Source organism: Limulus polyphemus, unplaced genomic scaffold, assembly GCF_000517525.1.
Source record: "Limulus polyphemus unplaced genomic scaffold, Limulus_polyphemus-2.1.2 Scaffold1439, whole genome shotgun sequence".
Lineage (NCBI taxonomy): Eukaryota > Metazoa > Arthropoda > Merostomata > Xiphosura > Limulidae > Limulus > Limulus polyphemus.
The window spans coordinates 202,467-225,812 of record NW_013667049.1 but is presented as its reverse complement, the minus strand read 5'-3'; the positions used below and the strand labels follow the sequence as shown (position 1 = coordinate 225,812).

The window sequence follows — 23,346 nt, the reverse complement described above, 5'->3', positions numbered from 1 at the left end:
CGTCACGTGACTTCCGCTGTCGTAACATTAAGAAACACTAAACACTCTCCCATATATAGAAAGTATTAGCATAATTCTATCATAAATTTGGAAAACACAAATAATTTAAATAATAATTTAAAACAAGAATTTAAAACTTATCGTTGTACCATAGACTTTGCATTTCCCATTTTATATATGGTTAATACTACCTATATATATACAATGTACCTTGTTACAATTATATTGCACAGATCTTGATGAAACCTGTAGCTTGTAAATATTTGGTGCTTCCCGTAATCTAAATACTGTGATCCAGACCCATACAAACAGAGCTAGGTGGAAGGGCCCAGAGGGTGATAATAAAGTTTTATCAAAAATGTGGCTTGTCAAGGCAGATTGTCATAAAATCCAGGACTTATTTGTGTAAAATATACGGTAATGTGTACCGAAGAAAGTGGTCTTACAAGACAGGAGGACTTAAAATGTAAAACAATACGATGAAATATATCTATATTGTAAATTTACCACTGACAGAACATAAAAAATAGGCGTAGACAATAAAAACAACTTCGATTTACCCTCGAGTGAGCTTGTAGTTGAACGTCTTGTACACTTTCCACAGCCTGACATCGTGCACCCAGTCGGCCGCAAGATACTTGTAAGCATCATGGCTTTTATAGGCCTTGAACTGATTTCCGGTGTAAAAAAGATGTTGTCGGGACTAAATAATTTACGATATCTATGTTCTCAACTTGTGAGACTTTAACGTTGGTTTGTATACCTAACTCGGGTCCTTCGTTTGCTTTGCAATGCCGACTAATTTACTCGCATATAGTGCGATTGTCATTCCTTACTGGATGGAATAAGGATCTGTCGTGTCAAGACCGACTTTTCTGCACAGTTCTTCATATCTGGACTTGCATATATTGTCTAATTTGCTAGAAAATTCGTGAAAAATGAAGGAAGAACTAAGTTATTGTGTAGCGGAGGTCATGTTTACACAAATAATGTTTGCGTTCATAATGGCCGTAAATTGTTACCGTGTTTATTTTGGTCTCGTGACTGCAAAACGTCTATATCCTTGAAAATAACGCACACGGAACGTTGAAACTAGTCGGGTAACCAACTTCATGTTTTGTAAATTTGTGTTTGTTCTTCTTTACTTAATTTGTGCTTATAAAGCTGTTAATCTTTACAACATTTGTAGATAAGCACAAAGTACTATTTAATTTGATTATTAGCGTATTGTATACATGAAAAAAAAGAAGAGTTAGGGGATCTGATTGAGTGTATAGTATTGATGCATCATCTTTTTCATACTTAACAGTGAGAATAGTAGGACTAGGGGACACAAATATAAATTTTGGAAGGATAGGAGTCATCTTCAGCTAAGACAGTTTTATTTTTCTAGCAGAGTGGTTGGACTTTAGAATGAGTTGCCTTCGGATGTTGTGGAGGCAGTAAATTTAAATGAGTTTAAGAGAAAGCTTCATTAGTATATGAATAATAAGGGCTGGCTTTAAGATTTTTTTTAAATCTTTTATTAATAGTTTTAGTTTAGTTTAGAGGATGGAACAGCTGAGATGGACCAATAGATCCTATGTTGTCCCAAAATGTTATGTTATGTTGTTTTTTATAGTACATTTGACAAAATAATCTATTCTTATCGGCATAACATCAAATATAAATTCTGAAACAGGGTAGTTTAACATAAAATGTACGGCCCGGCAGGGCCAGGTGGTTAAGGCGCTCGACTCGCAATCAGAGGGTCGCACCAAACGTACTCGACCTTTCAGCCGTGGGGGCGTTACAATGTGTCGTTCAATCCCACTATTCGTTGGTAAAAGAGTAGCCCAAGAGTTGGCGGTGGGTGGTGATGACTAGTTGCCTTCCCTCTAGTCTTACACTGCTAAATTAGGGACGGCTAGCGCAGATAACCCTCGTGTAGTTTTGCGCGAAATTCAAAAACAAACAAATATAAAATGTATGATATTTATAATTATATTTTTCATTCATAAAAATGTATTTAACATAATTATCTAGATAAATATTCGTTAAAACATATATTCAAATTACTGATGAAATTCAATTTATTATCAACATCTCACACTTCTAAAAAGAACGAGTGGGGCTAGATATTAACTTGCTGATACGATGTTGCTAAACCCAGTTTTATTTACCTACTTGGGTTTGTTTTTCTTATTTACAAGCTTGTTTTACATATCACCTTTTATGTATCAAAGAAATTATCCGCAAATAATAAAAAATATATCATATCTAATGCAGAAAGCAAATTGATTTCAACTTTCTCTTGTGTTAATAAATGTAATAATGTCATTCTCTGAAATCTAGAATTGAAAACAGTCAAGTATATTTTTAGGGCTTTATATAAATAAAAACTAGTTCTTATCACTACACTGATGGATTTTGCTATATGTCCTTGAATGAAGATTTAGCATAAAAGCTATAACTGAAACACTGGTCGAAAAAACGTATATTTTACAGAATTTGTTTAACCTAAAATTTTCTAGTACAATGTTTATTTGTAATTAATCACAGCGCTACACAAATGGCTATCTGTGCTCTGTCCAACACGGGTATCGAACCCCAGTTTCTAACGTTGGAAATCCGCAAACATACCGCTGTGCCACTGAGGGTAGAAGGAGAGTAGAAATCACTCAAAGCATTGAGAACATAAGTACATTCGTTTTAAAAAGTTCTGGTATAGTTTGATTAAATATACACACAGCTTTTGAAGTTATTCAAACAAAGAACATGAACTTATTTGAAAACACTGCATTAGCTTTTTAATAAAAACATACAGCAGCTGAAAACCCTTTATTTTTACATTGTTAACTATTCGAACAGTCTATTTGGAATACTTGGGGACTAATAATCTTTATTTTCATAGTGCATATTTCTTATGTGTCTGTGTATTTCTTTATCGAGTGCAATAGGCAAGTTATTTTACTATTTATACTTTACCCGAACTTTACACAAATTTATAAAATAATTTTTCTTTTACACAATTAAAAATATCTTTTTCAAAACCTTATTCTAAAAACCTAAGTTTTTTTTAATTGCTGAATATTAAAGTTATTGGCAAAATTAAAAGAGATGTAAGTTTTCTTTAGAAATATACTTGATATTAAAGTTTCTTTTAAATTTTGTATTGAGGTTTGTGAAATATAAGCGTAAGAGAATTTCTTCGTTTTATATCATGAAATATATCATTAGCTATTTCTGCTCTGCTGTGGTCGCTGCAGGGATCGAACTTCGAGTTTTAGCATAATAAGTCTTAATGTTTACTATTTAGCCAGTGGTAGGCAAGATGTGCAAGACTGAACTGGTCTATAATAATTATTATAATTACTAATGATTATCTTCTTAACTAACCATAGAAAAACATTTGATTAAGAAATTACTAAATTACAGGTATTTGGCATGTAACAGACGTACTATTACATATCTATTTTAATATCGATATTTGTTTAAGTTAAATTTATATTTAGAAATGTACACAACTTATACTATTAAATATGTTTTGCGTAGTTCCCGCTTATCCACTAAAGTTGTAGAAGATTCTCGAGTGTAAGAATCAACAATATATGTGTGTACGTAAACGCTAGTGTTAGCATCAGTATTGTTGTGCAGGCTAAAATTTCTAGAAACTCTCCTCACACCTATAAATATAACCAACGCAACGCGCCAAAAGATAGTATATATTATTGGTTTGCTATAGTTGGTATACTATAAACCTCGGAAGCTATAACTGTGATTAACGCTTAATAATCAGGGAATTTCAGATATTTGAACAGGAACGTTTATAAATTTCGAACCTCACAAACCATTTAACTGCAGTGGATTCACATCGAACATGAATATTTTTACGAAAACATTATATAACTCGACGTGTGCCCGGTGAGAAAAGAAGAATATAGTGCTAGCTAGCTCCCTGTCAAGTGAATTGTATCTACATCAACTTGAAATTAATTCGCTCATCGTGAACCCTCGATAAGATATCAAGGAAGATCCAGACCAGAAAGAAGATTCAATATTGTTTGTAAGTTTGTAAATCTTTTGTACACAGATCATTATTTGTAATAACTGTTATTGTAAATTGTGTTATTGTTTGTATGTTAAAATATATTTGTATTAAAAAAGAAAACTGTGTATCAATCTTGTTGGCAAATATCATAAATCGGTTACGTATCGGCATTTATTTAACTTCTAAATCTAAATTATCATTTAACTCAGTTTGAGGCTATTTGAAATGTAAATAAATGAAAAAGAGTTAAAACACATTAGAAAAATGGCGGCAATTTGTATTTTCTCTAGAGCAACAAACATTTTTGTTTTATCGAGAGAAGACAATTTTACTAAGTTTATGTTAATAGTAGCTGGAGTGCTCGTCCCCTGGACGGAAGTTATGTAAATTTATGATTAGTGAAAGGATATCTTAGGACACGAAAAGTTTCTTCCCTTACATGTAATTGTAAAAACTGAAAAACACAAAATGTGAAACCGCAAGTTTGCATTTATCTTCGCATAACTCTAATAAACCTCCATACCAAATTTGGTGAAGATCCATTTACAGGAGGCGAAGTAATAGTAAAAAACGTCTATAAAAACCGTAAAACGCAAAATGCAAAACTGAACATTTATATGTACCCCCCGCATGGACCTATTGAACATACATACCAATTTTGGTGAAGATCCATCGACATCCTACGTAGTAACTACATGGACAGATATAAGACAGTACTATTTAGGTAGATTACTATTAATTTTTGCTTACTTCTTTTTAGGATTTTCAATAACGTTTTCTGTCCTTTTAGTCAGTACGGTAAGGTGACTTTTGCAAAACAGTCTGTGGTTTGGAAAAATATACTAAATAATAACACATAATTTTAGTCTAAAGTTAAGAAACAATTATGTTTTACTTGCAATATTTGAATTATTTCTGCTAGTCAAAGGATAATCTAATTTATCTTAAACACAACAGATTAATACTTATTATCTTCTATACCAACCTCATAACCTTTATTTTTTAACTTTCTTCAGACTCTTCTTTTTGTAATCATGGCAATTATTTTTTTTTATATTTCCTTTGGATTTCCTATTTTTATCACAATTGATCGGTTATTCCTTTTGTCTGAGTGTTCTCGCACTAAATGCTTTAACTTTTACATTACAAATCTAGTGAATTTAACCTCCATCACTTGGCAAGTAGTACATTCAAATTCATGTTTAATCGTCTCTTACGATCACATTAGCTTATATTTATTATAACTGTATTTCGGAGCCTCTTATAAACAATCTGAAAATAAGATATATAGATAGAATGTGTTGTTTACGACCATGGGTAGCTTTCTCTACCTAAATGTTACCAGTTGTCTTCTAACAATTTGTGAGAAGAAATATTTGGCATGGAACATTCCAGTTTAACGAATAATTTAAGTTACAAGTGTAATATTTTGGGGTCAAATGAATGAATCCATAACTTTATGAAATGGGTTAGAATGAAACATAAATTTCCATTTGGAAGTAGAATTAACACTCAAGAGAGCCTCCTAGATTATCAAGAATTTACTATGCTGCCTTGAGAAACTCGAAGACCAGTAGAAATATATTAGGTGTTTCCCCAAGGTCTTTCAGTTAGAAGAAGCACAAAGACAGGTTTTATAAAGTTATTCAAACATATTTGAGAGAGAAAAACTAACTGTTTTAAGATGATAAATATCTAGCAGTAAACGTTTTCTATAACACTAAGTTACACGCAAATGTGCCTTTTGGGATTCATATATGAAACCAGTTTAAACTAGAAAGGCCTTTCACTCACTCCGGATATACAAAAGGTACGAAACAACACTTGGCATCCATTCTGATCTCAGATTAGCTGGAGTAATTAGGTTTATAATAATAACACACATATTTGCCTAGGTCTCCATTTTTGATATAAAAATGCTTTCGAAAGAACTACTAAAGATATTTTCTCTTTGCCAAACAATCATATAAATTGATAAATGAGTTATAAACCCCTTTATTCAATGAATATGATATTACAATTCTTGAAACAGAAATGTTTAACACTAACACCTTTTCCGCAAACGCAGTGATGATACAAAATCGTTGTATTATACATTACGTTGTAACTGACCGGCAAAAAGTAATATTTGTTAAGTAAAATGAACAGAACATCTATGTTGATTTGATTAGAGATAAATGCTCATGTTTGAAGTTTATTGTAACTGTATTTACCTTTGAAGTTTATTGTAACTGTATTCAGAACTACTAAAGATATTTTCTCTTGGCCAAACAATCATATAAATTGATAAATGAGTTATAAACCCCTTTATTCAATGAATATGATATTACAATTCTTGAAACAGAAATGTTTAACACTAACACCTTTTCCGCAAACGCAGTGATGATACAAAATCGTTGTATTATACATTACGTTGTAACTGACCGGCAAAAAGTAATATTTGTTAAGTAAAATGAACAGAACATCTATGTTGGTTTGATTAGAGATAAATGCTCATGTTTGAAGTTTATTGTAACTGTATTTACCTTTGAAGTTTTATGATAGAGTTTTCCAAGCTGTATATCAATATAGATCTGATTAAATATAGAGTTCTTATTGAAAAATTCCTTGCTGTTTAATCAGGTTGTCTTCACAAGAAGTATTGTTCAGGTTTGAAGTCCGCTATCTGATATTCCTGTTTGTTTGATATGAAATATCTTGAATGTAAGCAGATATTAATTAGTCATATTTTCAATCTTATAGTTCCATGCCCTCAGTGATTTCACTCAAAATAGTTTATTTTCTAAGTCTTCTATTCTTATATTCATATTGGTTTGATGAGAATAAGTTCTTATTTTTCATGTCTGTTATCTTTATTTTACAATAACTTGAATAACAATAAGCTTCTCAGTTTTATATTCCCAAAAGTTTGAATTCAATAACGTTCATGTTTTAACTACCTTAATTTTTCTATTCACAATGATCTTACTAGAAAGAGTATAGTATTTACTATTTCCAAGCGTTATATTTTTATTGGTTTCACTAGAAGCAATACTTATGTTTGAAAATTCTTGTTGGTACATCCATATTATTTAAAATAAGAAGCAGAAATCATATTCTAAAAATCTTCTCTTTACGCCCACGTTGGTTTAGCTAGTAGTAATAGTTTCATTGTTTAAATTTTGAATCCCTATATTTAGATAGGTTTGACGAGAAACAGTGTTTATGTGATCACACATGTATGTACTACTTTGTAATGTAACATTATTTGTAGGCACATTAATTTGCTGTTGAGTACTTCTGATCCAATCCAATCCTTGGCAGGTATTTAGGTTTAAAATCGTTCACGCTTCAAGGAATTTGGGGCCTGAAAGATAACCTGTAGTGGTCAGAAACTGTTGATTCTCTTCGCCCCGAAAGTGGAGAGTGGAGAGAGGTAATGCTAATAATGAAATATTTTTGATTTTGGCAAGAGACTTGATTTTTGTTGTTAAAATGGCCTGTCATCTAAGGAGAAAGCCGGATAGAGCTTACGTTGCTTCTTGAAGTAGGTGTGTTTCTTCTTAAAGATGTTGGTGAAAGATGTCGTTAAGAGGTTGCCAAGGCTACGACGAAAGAAACCAGTTCCATGTAGATCTGAAATTTTGATTTATTAAAATAAAATTGAAAGATAATGAAGCTAAAAGAAATTCGATTTTAAAATTTAAAATTTGAGGCCCTTGTATGTCTGGTGACAATATAAATAATTGTTGAAAGAAACTTAATTAGTTAGAATTAACTGAAACAGACTAGAACTGTCATAAATTCAACGGCCCTTTTCAGCGCGGGGATCTGTAAATCCTATGCTCAGAATAATTTAGCTGTGGGAGTAACGGGAGTACCCCGAGAAAACACACTTCCGCGGCCAGGGCGCCGAATAATAATGCCCGGATTGTACCCGTAACACACTGAAAAGGAAGAAATCCAAGGATTAGTGAACGTAAGTGGAAACTACGGCAACAGTTATTCTAAATTTTAGAATAAACATGGGGGATGAAATGTAGAAGATAGGCTAGGGTAGGGTTGGTCGTACTCGGGGTCTGATTCGTTATCGCCTCCACTCTTGAGGCGGTAATAATTGGGTTTGAGGATACATTCTCACTGCCAAGAAGCCTCTCTAGTGCAGAACCTTGTACTGATCAAGCCATACTTACAAATAGAAAATAGGCATCTCTGTGTTTTTCAACCCTCTAGTAACAGTGTGTTGCAAAATGTCTCCTCCATTTTATGATCTGTCAACCTAACCAACAGTTGTGACAATATATGGTACAGCTGGCAGATTCAAGATCTGTTTGTCCTTGGTCCCATATTCCAAATATTAATCTGCCCTTACACTACCGAGAAAGCCAAGGAAACATGAAATCAAGCCAGGGCTCATTTCATGTGGATAAAACATGAGCCACCCCGGGAAAAAGAGGTAAGGACATGCATAGAATATAGTCTGAGCTCTCTACAGGTGATCAACTTCCAAAGCACAATACAAGAAACGGAATGGACTGTGTAACACAGCAAATCTCATAAGCACTTGATCTGATGATGTTTTCACAAGCTTAATGCTAACAAAAGAACAAATAACTTATTAAAGTCAGTCATTCATAGATGAAGACCAAGACAAAGTCGTCAAAAAACTTAAGCTATAGCAATCCCTATCTGAGTTACAAAATACACATCCAAAATACGTGTAATAAAGCTTCATGTCTGGATGGTATAAGAATGTTCACCTTTGAGAAGCTTACAGAAGCAAACTTGTTGAATTTAATGTCAGATTATCAACAGAGCAGGTCAACAGATAGAATTCGCGAAATAAGGACTGATATCTTTATCAAATCTTTACCTAAAACCTGGAAGGATTACTCTTGTTTCAAAGGTCTTCGAATGATAATCATCCTACAGAACACAACTGGCAAGATTTCATGGACAGTTGTAGCGAGAAGGCTTGCATAATAAATTGAACTACTGATCCTCTCGTCATTGAGAGGTCATTATGATGGAAAAGGAACCTGGATCAATGTTTCAATGTTGTTGAAAGCGCAGTTAATACATGGCTTTAAATTTGGTCATAACACCTTGATAGAAGCTTTAGACCTGGAAAATGCCTAAAGTAGATACCAGATGACCATTCTTGCTGATGAAAAAATGCTTGAAATAAGCATCAGCGTTAAAATATTTAAGATGTGTTATAACTGCACTATCTATCAGAAGATGAAGCATGAAGCATGAAAATTGGCAATGAGACTGGTTAATCATCAAGATCACTCTGCCTCAAGAAACTCCACTGTTACCAGTCCTCTTTGATATCTTTACTATGGATCTAGCCAGCCTTGATAGCCCAGTCAGATACAATAACATTTATGCTGATGAAGATAAAACATACAAACCATCACCATCCTCTTTGTGTACTGCCATCTGTAGTACCTGGGAATAATTGTTAACAGACAATTTATCTTCACTGATAACCAGAGATACTAAAGGCACCAATCCACTGAAAGTTGTGGCACTACTGAATGCCATCTGTATATGCTGTATCTACGTCTTATCCAATCCATCCTGTATTATGTACGACCAATAATCAATTTGAGTGATATTCATCTATTTTAATTTCGATGACGAGGAACCCACTTTGAGACTAATAATGGCTGGAAACGGCTTGAATGGGTAATGAAGAAAAACTTTAATATAAGTTTAACATAACAGCAAATGTACAACGTTTCGACAAGGTTTTGTCATCATCAGCCATATTCATCTATATTAAATTGAAAATATATAAAAGACCTACTTAAGACTGGTCACAGGATGTACTTCAGCCACCACATCAAGGCCCTATTACATCACACAAGCCTAAACAGTTTGAAGAGCACCAACAGTGCTTACAAGCAAAATTATCCACTAAGGCCTTGGAGTTTAAAGATCATACATTCCATCATCGAGCCACTACCCTTTTCCATTGAGATATTCCTGTTCCACAACGATCCCATAGACACCAATCATACAGAGGGTTGTCAAAAAGCACCTCAAAAGACAGACATGGATGGACGGGAGTTATATAGCCACCACCAATATAATCAGTCATCACCTGATCTCAAATGCTCCCATGTGGAATAATCATATTGTGTCCCTGCAATAGTGGAAATCAGCATAGACTGAAAAGAGGATGCAGTAGAAAAAGCCTGTCACCATCTGTTTAAAGACCATGTCATCATAGCCACAGATGGAAGGTTCCTACACCGCAAGTAGGAAAAGAGTTGATTTGACAAACCTTATCTCTTGAATAAGCAATATTCTGAGTAAGGTTGGTGGATCATTTAAAATTTCAGAAAGCAGCACACGAACAGAGATGGAAGCCATAAAACAATATCTTCTCTGAACCGCTGAAAGCAATGAAACACAAATAAATCATGTCATCAACATAATATTTGTGACTGACAGTAAGGTATGTTAAATCTACCCAATCAAAGTTCAATGTACCCTTGGGCTGTATTATATATATTTGTAGTTTCAATTCATTCGTTGTTGTTGACGTACCTGATGATGCCAGGTTAACCTGGTGAAACGTTATACTTTCATTAAATTTTACTCTGTTTACTTTTAATTACGACAGAGTACTTCCTTTCATCGTATTAGTAGAAAAGAAGATAATAAAATAATTTTATTCCGTCAAAGCGTGGTTCTAAAGTAATTGCATGAGCCTGAGTGTAGTTTGACAAAAGGAACAGAAGATCTTCAGAAGAAAGAAGATCAAACGATTACGGTAACTCGCTCCACAATTGTAAGTCAATCACAGAGAATACTAGTGCGATAAAAATAGAGAATATAGCCCGGCTTGTCAACTGAAATTCTAAAGTAATTGAATAGGCATAAGTGGATATATAGATATGCCCATAATATCTATAGTGTTGAAGAATTTATTGTACATACGTTAACTTGTTCTGAATATATATATTATTTCGAAAACAAATGAAGTGCATGCTGTTTATTCATCGTGGAACTTATCGCTAACAATTCACAGACACCTACTGTAGAAGAACCCTGAGCCCAACAACAACATAGTATATATTTATACTATTAAGAAATATAACAAAAAGCTGTTCTATTTGACAATTGGCAAAAAGGAAAGTTATATATCTATATATATATATATATATAATGTTTTAAATTCTAACACTAGGCATACATTACTTATTTTGTAATATATCATTGTCAACAAGTAATTACGTAGCATAAAGCCTAAACATCAAAAGCTACTGAAAGAAAAAATAATATAAACGCTTTTTGGTCGTGTAGTTATTTCTACTAAATTCCTGGCTTGAAAATATTTTTGAGTAAAGATTATATTGTCCATATTTGATTTTGCTTGAGATTATACTTTCGTAAGTTGAGCATATATAACAAAAATTAACGTATAGGATTCCACACTTTCCTATACCAATATTTAAGTTATAATTAATTTATATCCAGAAAAAACTACGAGAGCATGTTTCAGTTATTACAGCAAAATTTACTACAATTGCCAAGGATAGTATCATATTTATCAACCTTTTACCATGTTCTTTCTGCTATAAAATATTTAAGGCTTCTCTGGAATATTTACATTTCAAATTAACCTCCTGATATAAATCTTAATTCCATACGCTTGAGCATTTTGTATTTGAATGTATTATAGAACGTTTGGACACAATATAAAATTTCAGTCTAAAGAAATTCCAATCCATTGTTACTTGTATGGCCTACTTTCAAGTACCTAGGATTTACTAACAACAGACGGTTTACATTTCCTTCACAATGTCTATGTCAAATAAGCGTTTTCTTTAATTCATAAAGAGCAGAAAAAATATAAATATAACAGATGTAACTAACATTAGCGAAACAAAGTACACCAAAATAATTCCAACAACATTTACAGATCGACGTGAAAACTATGATACAACAAATTTTATCATATAATCGAGTTGTTCGAATTTTCGTGCAAGTTAGGTCACATTATCTATATATATATATATATATATATGTTATTCCCTACAGTCAATATTTTCATCGACAAAAGCTTATAATATAACAGAATGGTTTCATCTTATTTTTGTCCAGTAAACGGGTTTTATAAGCTAGGGAAAAAGACCTCGATGAACACCGAGTATGACATTACAGTATGCTTCTATTTTCTTAGCAGATCAATGACGGAACTCCTAGACAGTAAGAGCTACAGAGAGAGATATATATCTAACGTAGGCAAATGAATAAAGCATGGGAAAATATTGTGAAACAACACAAGGTAGGAATGAAAAAAAACGTTACAGCAGCACCTGTTTTACTGTGCCATGGGAAAATATTGTGAAGCAACACAAGGCAAGAAAGAAAAAATCTTTATAGCGGTATTTGTTTTATTGTACTTCTTATAGCTGAAGATATGATATTCCACAAACCAAAGTATACACAAAGTTCCCAGAAATTTTTACATCCATAATATGTACACATATAACAACTTTCATTAACTTAACATTCTGTGCTTTATTGTGCATTAAATCTTTTCACGTATATGAAAACTTATTTTAAGTCATCTTTACAAGATTTTTGTTTGATGATCATAGACTTTCCTTTACATATTTAAGGTTTAACGTTTATGCTAAAAAGGGAGTAATTCAAAATTCATTGAAACTGTAAAAATGAAGAGTAAACCCTTTATATACCACACATTTATCTCTCAAAAGACGGTTCTCATACATGCATTCTACAGAAAAACACATTTATATAGAGAGCAGTATTTGTAAACACATGTGTAAATGTATTTTTATATTAAGATGTATGTTTTACAGCTCAATGCACTGGGGAGATGTTTAATATTCAAATCATTATACTGCTTAAGAAGAATTTGTTTTTATAAAGTAAACGACGCCACTTTATTTGGATGAAAGGCGTCTTTGTATTTATTCAATAATGTCACAAACTTCCACAATTTTCGGATGCAGTATCAAATGAGAGAACGTGTGGAACACACCTGAGTTCAGTTAGAGAAAGCTTGAGACTTTATAAATCTACCAAATAATCGCAAGTTGTTGGTTTTAGGTTAGTTGAGCAGTATACGATAACATGTGGTATTTTTCATAATCATCTGGTCACGTAGTTTATCAGAGAAAGAAACAAAAGAAAATGCCACAATAATGATGTTCTTGTTTGAACTCCATTCAACGGTGAACTATTCCCATCATGTTGCATAGCCGCTGGTTTTTCTCCTGGAAAGAAAAAAAACAACATATTCATTACCTATAACTTCTGATAAAAGTAAGCTAACTGTAAAGATCAAAACTAAAAGATAATTTAAGAAATAATGTAAGTAGGTTCATAAAACTGACTAACTAAGCGTATGAAATGTTGCAGAGAAATTCACAAGAAAACAGAACCTTATAATCATCAGAATGCAGTGATTAATCAGTTGGGTAACCTCATCATTATTGATTTTTTTTTTTCAGCCGTGATGTTTTGCATGTACTAAGAGCAAATTTTAAGACAATTAGGGTCATATAAACATCCGATCTTAAAGAAAATAATTCAACATAAGCTAAACAAAAACACAAATACATAGAAGTTTTTAAAATGTATAGGACGTTATTTATGCTTACCAAACAACTTGTATTTCATATTTTACCATAAGCCATATCGAAGATTGATAATACGTTTGGAAAATTGTGGACTTTTTTTTTCAAATACATTTTAAAGCAATTTATATGCCATCATACTCTTCTCTCCCCCATCTCGCCCCCCGGTGGATCAGCAGAAAGTCTCAGAGTTTATAACGCTAAAAAGCGGGTTTTGATAACCGCGATGGGCAGAGCACAGATAACCCAGTGTGTAGTTTTGTGCTTAACAACAAATAAATCATACTCTTTTTTCTGAAAACTTGTTCGTTTGTGGAAACTTAGTTTTGGATTTTTTAGATATTCTTTTTTGGATCATTTGCCTTTCAAAGTTATCCACTTAGGATTTTTAGGTTTTTCAGGATTTTCTAGAAAATCACTTCTAGCAATATTTTGTAAACAATTATTTCGCAATATCTGTATCACTCTGACGATGCAGGTTTCTTAACATCTCGCACTAGTCCTCAAGATAAAAAATACTGTCTTTTTTCTTCTTCATTAGGCCATAGCGATACAGATAGTTGAATAGTTTTTGAACATATTAATAATATATCCTGTGTGTTCTTTTAGGTGAGATACACGAACAAACTATATAAGTTGTACTAAAACGACCATAAATATGCAAATCGGTAGGTTCCATTCACAACATGTATTAACGAACAAGAAGCACAGTCAATATAAAGTCACATTAGAACGAATTGTATGTTACATTGTCAGTATGATGCCATCGAAAATATATCGCTTTTGGGAAAGGTATGTAAGAGCTCTTTCCGACGCCAAATATTCATACACTCAGGTCAGAGAGATAAGCTCCGAATGGGGATTTAGAATTTTCAAGACAAGGATGTCCCTTGAAATTAATGTCATTATAATATAATGATGCGAATAAATTTGGGGCACAAGGAACTTCCGGAATGAAAACTGCAACAAGTAGTAAACAAAGTACAGGTGAGAATCAACAACACAGAGATCCGTGACGAAAGCCTTCCATCTCAACATTCCAATTGCTCAGAAATACATAGGCATTGCGTCTGGTGACTTGAACAGTATGTCTTCGTATGGAATATCATAAATACCCGATTCATACACTAGCTGTTTTAGGTATACGAAATTCGAATAGATATGTCGTGGAAGTAGCTTGTGTACACGTGCATTGCGTCGCTTTTCCAGATCTTTATTGATAATGTTGCATACTGTTCCCTGGGATGGATTATGGAAAAGCAGCAGTGAGGGTTGGTGAGCACTGGAAATGACATCCTTACGACGGAGCATTTTCCAGTGGAAACTATAATGTAGGACTATTATCAAAATACACGATCGTTAGATAGAGAATAACCAGACGTGGCAACATGAACTGTAATGATGTGGCGAGGCCCAAAATTGTTTTAAGATATCGTACTTAACCTCTAATGTGTATTGTTTTTTAGGAAAAAAATACTTATCTACCCTGCAAGATATGGGTTACGAATAACGAAAGCGATGATTAAAAATGACTTTATAGATATTTGAATATTATAATGTATTTAACTTTACCTTATATTCTCTAAATATCTTGTAAACTAATTATTAAAACAAGTACTTTTCTCACTGTTTATTTTCTTGAGCCTCCGAGGATTTAGTGGTAAATTTAAGGTTTTATAACATTAAAAATGGAGTTTCGATACCGAGGTGGGCAAAGCTCAGATAGCACATTGTGTAGCTTTGCACTTAACAACAATTGCATTATTCTCTAGAAATTCACGAAATACGATAGAAACCAGAAAGAGAAAGAAATATTTTCCATTTTTACAAAACGTCTGCAAAATAAATCCTCACTGTTAAAGAAATGAAGCTAATAACTGGGAGTGATACATACCCAGATCACAACTTTTGTTATTTAGTCTTTTATTATTTATGATAATATTGGCGAAGTAAAAAAAAAAGAAAGAAGTATGATATCTAACAACTTTCATTTCTGGTCTTGTTAGATTATTCCCCACATTTCGACTTAAAATTACCAAAGAATTTCATAACTCAGTAATAAAATATAATGCATTGAAAACCGATTCGTTTAATATTTTATAGAAATGTACAGTAATGGAAATAATTAAGGAAAACACAAAAGCCATACTCATACAAGAGCACAATTAACTTAAGAATTATGTGATGAATTTTGACTTACCATTTGATATGACAACAGAAACACTTGTGGGTCCAGCATTTGAAGGGCCGCAGGTATAATTTCCACTTTCTGCTTCTCCAATATCTTTGATATACAATTTACTTATAATTGTTTTGGCCGCTGCTTTTTGAACAGAAATATCTCCACGTTTTGAATCGTAGTTGATCATTCGATTATCATGGTACCAGAAGACGAAGATAGGGGGTTCAGGGCTGTTGCTAATCACGCAAGTCAATTCAATTGAACTTCCTCTCTCCACTATGATTTTGGGGCCACCCTTGATAGAAGCTTCTGCCACTACAAATTCAATTAGTTTATGAGTATAACAATAGAAGCTTCTGCCACTACAAATTCAATTAGTTTATGAGTATAACAATAGAAGCTTCTGCCACTACAAATTCAATTAGTTTATGCGTATAACAATAGAAGCTTGTGCCACAACAAATTCAATTAGTTAATGAGTACAACAAGAACAATACAGGAAATATAAATATAGGTGTAGATTCTTATTTAATGTTATATAAGTTTCACAAGAATAGTAACGTAAAACAATTTATTTAGTTTAAACCTTATATTAATTCTTGTATGTGTGCTTGCAAACAATGCAAAAAATATACTGTTTACAGAAACGCCGTAAGGTTTTAAATATTATAAGTTATAGTTAAAGAACGAATGTGGCACAATAACTTTGCTAACACTAGAAAAACAATGCATGATTTTATGTGTTACAGTGAATTAGCTTTTAACCGACTTCATTTCAGTTCATAAATTATTACTATTATTCACACTCTCGAGGTGGCTTAAGAGCTTGTTGTTTCATCACTAAGACTTTTTTCGATTGTGTCGCAATGTATATTGTTTGTTTGTTCCCTGAATTCGGTAATTGTGTAGTTATACTACCACGTGTACTGCCGTGATCTCATTAATAGATGGGAATGACCAACTTTTGTTACTATACATGAAAATAAAGTTTTTGTACCTATACCCTTTTTAGCCATTTTTACTCCCAGTGTTACTTCAATATCTTACTGGATAACTAGCTCAGATACCTGTATGCATATAGTGGTATACCTTTAACACATCTAAGGTGTGCTTTTCATTGGTTGAGCAGGACAACCTCAAACAGGTTTAAATGTATGTAACACCGTAAATATTACCTGAAACCGGTTACTGTATAAATATTATTAAATGTTATGAATAATTTGCACCTTCAACAGTTTGTTTGTTTTTAATTTCGCGCAAAGTTACACGAGGGCTATCTTCGCTAGGCGTCCCTAATTTAGAAGTGAAAGACTAAAGATAATGCAGCGAGTCATCGTCACTCACAGCCAACCCTGGGGCTACTCCTTTATCAACGAATAGTGGGATTGACCGTCACATTATAACGCCCCCACGGCAGAAAGGGTTAGTATGTTTGGTGGGAGGGGTATTCGAACCCACGATCCTCAGCGTGCGAGTCAAGTGTTCTAACCACCTGGCCATACCTGTACTTTCAAGGCCAGATTAGATTTATAAATCAAGACCATATTTATTTTGTAGCTAAAGTAATTTCGAAAATAACAAACCAAAATGTTCAAAAGTAACAAACACCATTTCTATGCATAAAATTTGATGTAATGTGTTGTTATAGTAAAAATATTTCAAGGGCTGTACGATTTATTTCTTACAGTTTTTTATACTGTTTACTTAGTTTCAAGTCTAATCATTAAACATCAGGTTAAATGCGAGTTTCTTTGTTTTTTTAAAGTGATCGTTTTCTCATTTCTTATCTCAGAAAAAGAAGAAGAAATAGTCCTGAATTCACTTATGTGCATGAATTGTCAAACATTATATACTATATGTAAAATATTATTAAATAGGCCTCACTGATTGAATATATATACATATCTATATCATGCTTAAACATCTAATCACATAAGTTTATTTTAAACTCAAAATCAATGAGCAGTTTTTTTTTAAATTATCAATATTATCAATATATAAATTTATATAATAAACATATTCACAATCAGTCGGTTGAGTAAGTAAGTGCTTCAGAATTCCTATAGGCAAGTTTTTACGTTGGAAGCCTAGCATTCAGGAACATTTCAGTAGACATACGTAGTTTTAGAATAACAAATGTGTTTAGTTTTTTTTTCTACATAAGGACTTGAATACATTTTTCTTTTGAACAAAAATGGCTTTCGACATTTTTTATTAAACTTGTTTTCGATTTACAGAAAAAAAAATATTTCCAGAAGTCTGGAAAGGAATGTAGCAAGAAGTGCACGCCACCAAGCGCTCTAACATCATGAGGTTTATAAGGATCGGTGGCACATCTGAAGGACATTAGGGGAAAGCGCCCTAGGGTATTAGAGCTCGGTATGTTTATAGAAACGAAAACACGGAGTTGATGCTGAACACCTTCGAAACTGAAGAATGTTAAAGCTTTATATATTTCCAGTAGAATAAAAAATGCTAAACTAAACAATTATCTTGTTACTTTCTGTGATTATTAAGCTTAAGTTTAAGCTATGGCAAATTCGAGCAATCTGAATTATGGTAACTGTTTAAAGTAATATTTGTTTAAAATCTGTACAATAAGTTAATGAATGACTAAGTATATTATATCAAGTTTTTGGACCTCTACATTCTTATTATAAACTCTGCACTGAATTTCAATCACAATAAATAGAATAAGAAGAAACAATGAAATTTATCACTAAGGTGAATTTTAAAGCCGTGTGGAATATTTGCAATAATATCATAAACCATTTTCTTGTAGGTTCCAGAAGCTCACTGAAATAAAACTTTTAAAATCCTAGAATATCGTATTATGAAGTGAAACATTACTCTTGTTTTGTACATTGTACTATATTTGTATTATAATGTAAAGTTGAAACATTTAGAAACAAAAATTGTGGTAGTTAGCATACGTTTTCAAACACAAGTTTACAAGACTAATTTGTATACATTATGTTACGTTATTATCCATTATCTTCTAGCCATTACCCCCTCGGGTAATATTATTTTTTGTCATGATATTAAATTATACTGAAGTTGTTGGTCTGTTATAAAAATATAAATTATTTACTTTCCTAATAAGAAGACTCAAATTTCCAAATTTATCTTCACTGTCCTTCCACTTGTCTATTATGGACATAATCCACGATCGACGCTCATTTTCTCAGTCTATGGTATAATTCTTCCCGGGAATAGAAAATGACAAATCTCGAGGTAGGCATAACATCACATTCGTTCAGACAGCGGTTGGTAACACTACTGGTGGCGTAGGCTATAGACAGTGGTTGGTAATACTACTGGTGGCGTAGGTTTTAGGCAGTGGTTAGTAACACTACTGGTGTTGTAGGTTTTAGACAGTGGTTTGTAATACTACTGGTGTCGTAGATTTTAGAAAGTGGTTGGTAATACTACTGATGGCGTAGGTTTTAGGCAGTGGTTAGTAACACTACTGGTGTTGTAGGTTCTAGACAGTGGTTAGTAACACTACTGGTGGCGTAGGTTCTAGACAGTGGTTAGTAACACTACTGGTGACGTAGGTTCTAGACAGTGGTTGGTAACACTACTGGTTTCGTAGGTTTTAGACAGTGGTTTGTAACACTACTGGTGGCGTAGGTTTTAGACAGCGGTTTGTAACACTACTGGTGGCGTAGGTTTTAGACAGCGGTTGGTAACACTACTGGTGGCGTAGGTTTTAGACAGCGGTTGGTAACACTACTGGTGGCGTAGGTTTTAGACAGCGGTTGGTAACACTACTGGTGGCGTAGGTTTTAGACAGCGGTTGGTAACACTACTGGTGGCGTAGGTTTTAGACAGCGGTTGGTAACACTACTGGTGTCGTAGGTTTTAGACAGCGGTTGGTAATACTACTGGTGTCGTAGGTTTTAGACAGTGGTTGGTAATACTACTGGTGTCGTAGGTTTTAGACAGTGGTTGGTAATACTACTGGTGTCGTAGATTTTAGACAGCGGTTGGTAATACTACTGGTGTCATAGATTTTAGACAGCGGTTGGTAACACTACTGGTGTTGTAGGTTTTATACAGTTGTTGGTAATATTACTGGTGTTGTAGGTTTTATACAGTGGTTGGTAACACTACTGGCGTTGTAGATTTTAGAGCTGAAGTGTTCTTTTATCCGATTGCAAAGCCTACTAGTGGCTTATATAGTGGCCAATATATCCTTAGTTGCACCTCAGGCACGTGAACTCATATACCACTAGTGAGGTATTTAGTGGTAGTGGATGTAATTTGTCTTTAAAGTTGAAGTGCGCTTTTTAACCCAGACTTTGTTTTAAAGACACATTATAACTGAACTTGAACGTACAAATGTTTGATAATTTCCTTATTTTTCTTCTTAACTGTGTACAACATAGTGTCTAAGTAATGTATGACTAAATTAACAGTTTTTCTTTGGAACATTTAATATAATACCAAATGGAATATTTAATTTTTCAGTTTTAAGGTGGGTTATTCCACTAATTAGTTTTCAGCAATCTACATTTAACAGTCATATTACATAGTGTTTAAAGTATTAACAGAGAACATCTTTAAGTATAAAATAATGAAAGCAATTTTTTTTCTTAAGGATCATTTCCTCATTAGCTTCTTTAAACATGAATATAAGAAAGAATTATCTCATATAGTTGTTACAATAAGTCTATATATATTTTGTTTGTGTTTTATTCTTTCTCTTGTGGTAAATAAATATATATACTCTGTTTCTCTATTGCGGTAGGCTTAATACATGTTGTTGTTTGAAGTTAAGCACAAAGCTACACAATGGGCTATCTTTGCTCTGCCCACTACGGGTATCGAAACCCGGTTTCTAGCGTTTTATGTAGTGGTTAGTTCTGTATCTTTGTCATACTATTGTAAATATTTGCTTTTTTTGGTGTTCTTTACTTGTGGGTTTAATTTTTATAGGGTTTTTCTTATTTTGTATGTATTAGCAGTGTTTATATATTGTTTTATGTATATGTTTTTATATTTTATTCCCAACAGACACATGTTTGAAATTACCGCGGTCACCTTGTCCTCTAACTAGCCACGTCTCCTCACATTCTTTTCCACACAAACTCGTCCAATATTTCAAGTCGTAATAACTATTTTGAAACTTTTGTAGGCTTCGAGGTTTCTTAATTGCTAAAACCTACCGATGTTATTTTCGACAGAAATGGCAGGAACACTTTACAGATTTTTAGAAAATTATAAAGCGTCCATTTCAAATTACACAAAAATTTGTTGCATGAGAAGTTACTACCAACTTATTAAAATGAAAATCATATCCACAAATTCCTTCAATTTAAGGATACCGATAACAAATGGTGTTTTTCTAAATAACACAAACAATCTCATTATAAAATTCTGAACTTGTAAATTAAAGACAAAGCATGTAAAATCAAAACTCTAAAGAAACAGTTTGAAGAAGTTTTAGAGCAACTGCATAGTAGGGTTAGCTTCCTATAATTAAGATATTTGAAAGTTAAAGCCATCAACTGTAATAATAAAGCTTGAACTGGGATTATATTTAAACTAGTATGTAAGCACAATGACCTTCAAAACAAAGACTTTATACACGTTCTTGGAAAAGTCAGATAATGATGTTCATAATTTATTAGTTTTCCCAAACTTGACACCTAAATAACTGTTTTATGAAATTTTCAAAATTTAGAGAATAATGCTCGTCAGTAACTTTCTTAGGAATAATAGGAAATTATGACCCTCTGAAAAGACCCTTTTCTTATCATTATATAAAACTGATACGTAACATTTGAAGGGATTAAAACTTAAATCACTGATTGTGCCTTTGGTATGTTACAGCACTTTAGACCCAGAAAAAATAGTAATTTAAGTAAGAACAGAGCCCACGCTTTTAAAGCTTTAAACAGTTGTAAAAACATTGTAATCATTAAACTAAATAAATGTAAACTACATGAACGATGTGGAATCTACTCTAAGTAATACGAATAAGTCTTTAGAAACTAGAAGTGAGCACATAGCAACCAGAGAAACCCAGCTTACGACATACCTTTTAAAGTTAAAGAAGAAGGGGCGTCTTAACGGAATAAATGAACCAACAGGGTAAAGTTTCATACGGACTCCCTAAAGTTCACAAACTAGGATAACCAATTAGACCAATTGTTTCTAATGTAAGCACATATAATCAAACATTAGCAAGATGTTACATCATGTTTTATATAGACTCCCTAAGGTTCACAAGTGCCCCCAGTGGCACAGTGGTATGTCTGCGGACTTACAACGCTAGAAACCGGGTTTCGATACTCGTGGTGGGCAGAGCACAGATAGCCCATTGTGTAGCTTTATGCTTAACTTCAAACAACAAACAGGTTCACAAGCTAGGATAACCAATTAGACCAATTGTTTATAATGGAAGCACCTATAATCAAACATTAGCAAAACTTTACATCCTGTTTTATATAGACTCCCTATGGTTCACAAGCTAGGATAACCAATTAGACCAATTGTTTATAATGGAAGCACCTATAATCAAACATTAGCAAAACTTTACATCCTGTTTTGTATAGACTCCCTATGGTTCACAAGCTAGGATAACCAATTAGACCAATTGCTTATAATGGAAGCACCTATAATCAAACATCAGCAAAATTTTAATCTTGTTTTATATAGACTCCCTAAAGTTCACAAACTAGGATAACCAATTAGACCAATTGTTTCTAATGTAAGCGCATATAATCCAACATTAGCAAGATGTTGCATTCTGTTTTTTGAAAGACAGTGTCCTGAAGAAATATTTTGTTAAGAATACTTTCCAATTTGTCAGTAGCTTAAATCAGACAAGTTTAATGATAACTTTTATCATAGTATTGATAATATCGTTAAACAAATGCTTAGAATAAATTATTTTCCGTTGGCGTTCCTTAAAGTACCTGCATTGCATTGTTATAGCATTAAGTAGTAATTTAATAGAAACACAAATATTCCAGGTACTCTCCGAAAGACTTTTCGCTGTATTTACAAAACAGAAAAAAAAAGATCAGTTAATCGTACACATTAGCCCTTATGGTAAACTAACAGATGGATATACATATATAGAATATACATATACAGAGGGCTGAGTATGTTATTATAAAACAATTTTGGGTCATCACCACTGTCCACTTCCTTTCATGCTATGTCTAACAATCGTGAGTCATGAAAATATCCCTATTAAGTCCAATGACTATCAAATCCAAAGTACATTGCATGCTTTCCATCTATTGTTCGAGGACAATGGCTTTTCAGTGCCCATTTCAACAATCCAATTGTACAGACATCTATAGCTAACGTAACTAGTATGTCTTTGTATGGAAAAGTATGAATGCCCGCTTCATTCTTCCGCTGTTTAAGGTATGTGATGGTTGAACAGATATGTCGTGGAAGCAGCCTGAGTCACTTTTTCAAATGGATATCTATCTTTATTATGTTGGATACTGTTGACTTGGACAGGGGACGGCTTTTGCATTGACCTGTGTGTTCGTGGAGTCTCACTG

The 23,346-nt window shown here is 33.1% G+C and overlaps 1 protein-coding gene across 1 annotated transcript in view; it reads right to left on the bottom strand.

Annotated features, from left to right (window-relative positions):
• Positions 1-11,250: 11,250 nt before the first annotated feature.
• The window catches only part of LOC106463573 (zwei Ig domain protein zig-8-like), a 108,501-nt gene continuing 96,405 nt past the window's right edge, over positions 11,251-23,346 (bottom strand). The window contains exons 4-5 of the mRNA XM_022391107.1: positions 15,836-16,132; positions 11,251-13,272 (exon numbers count right to left, since the gene is read on the bottom strand). Coding sequence (XP_022246815.1) covers positions 13,148-13,272; positions 15,836-16,132 — 422 coding nt within the window. The 3' untranslated portion in view covers positions 11,251-13,147. The remainder of the gene's footprint in view (positions 13,273-15,835; positions 16,133-23,346) is intronic.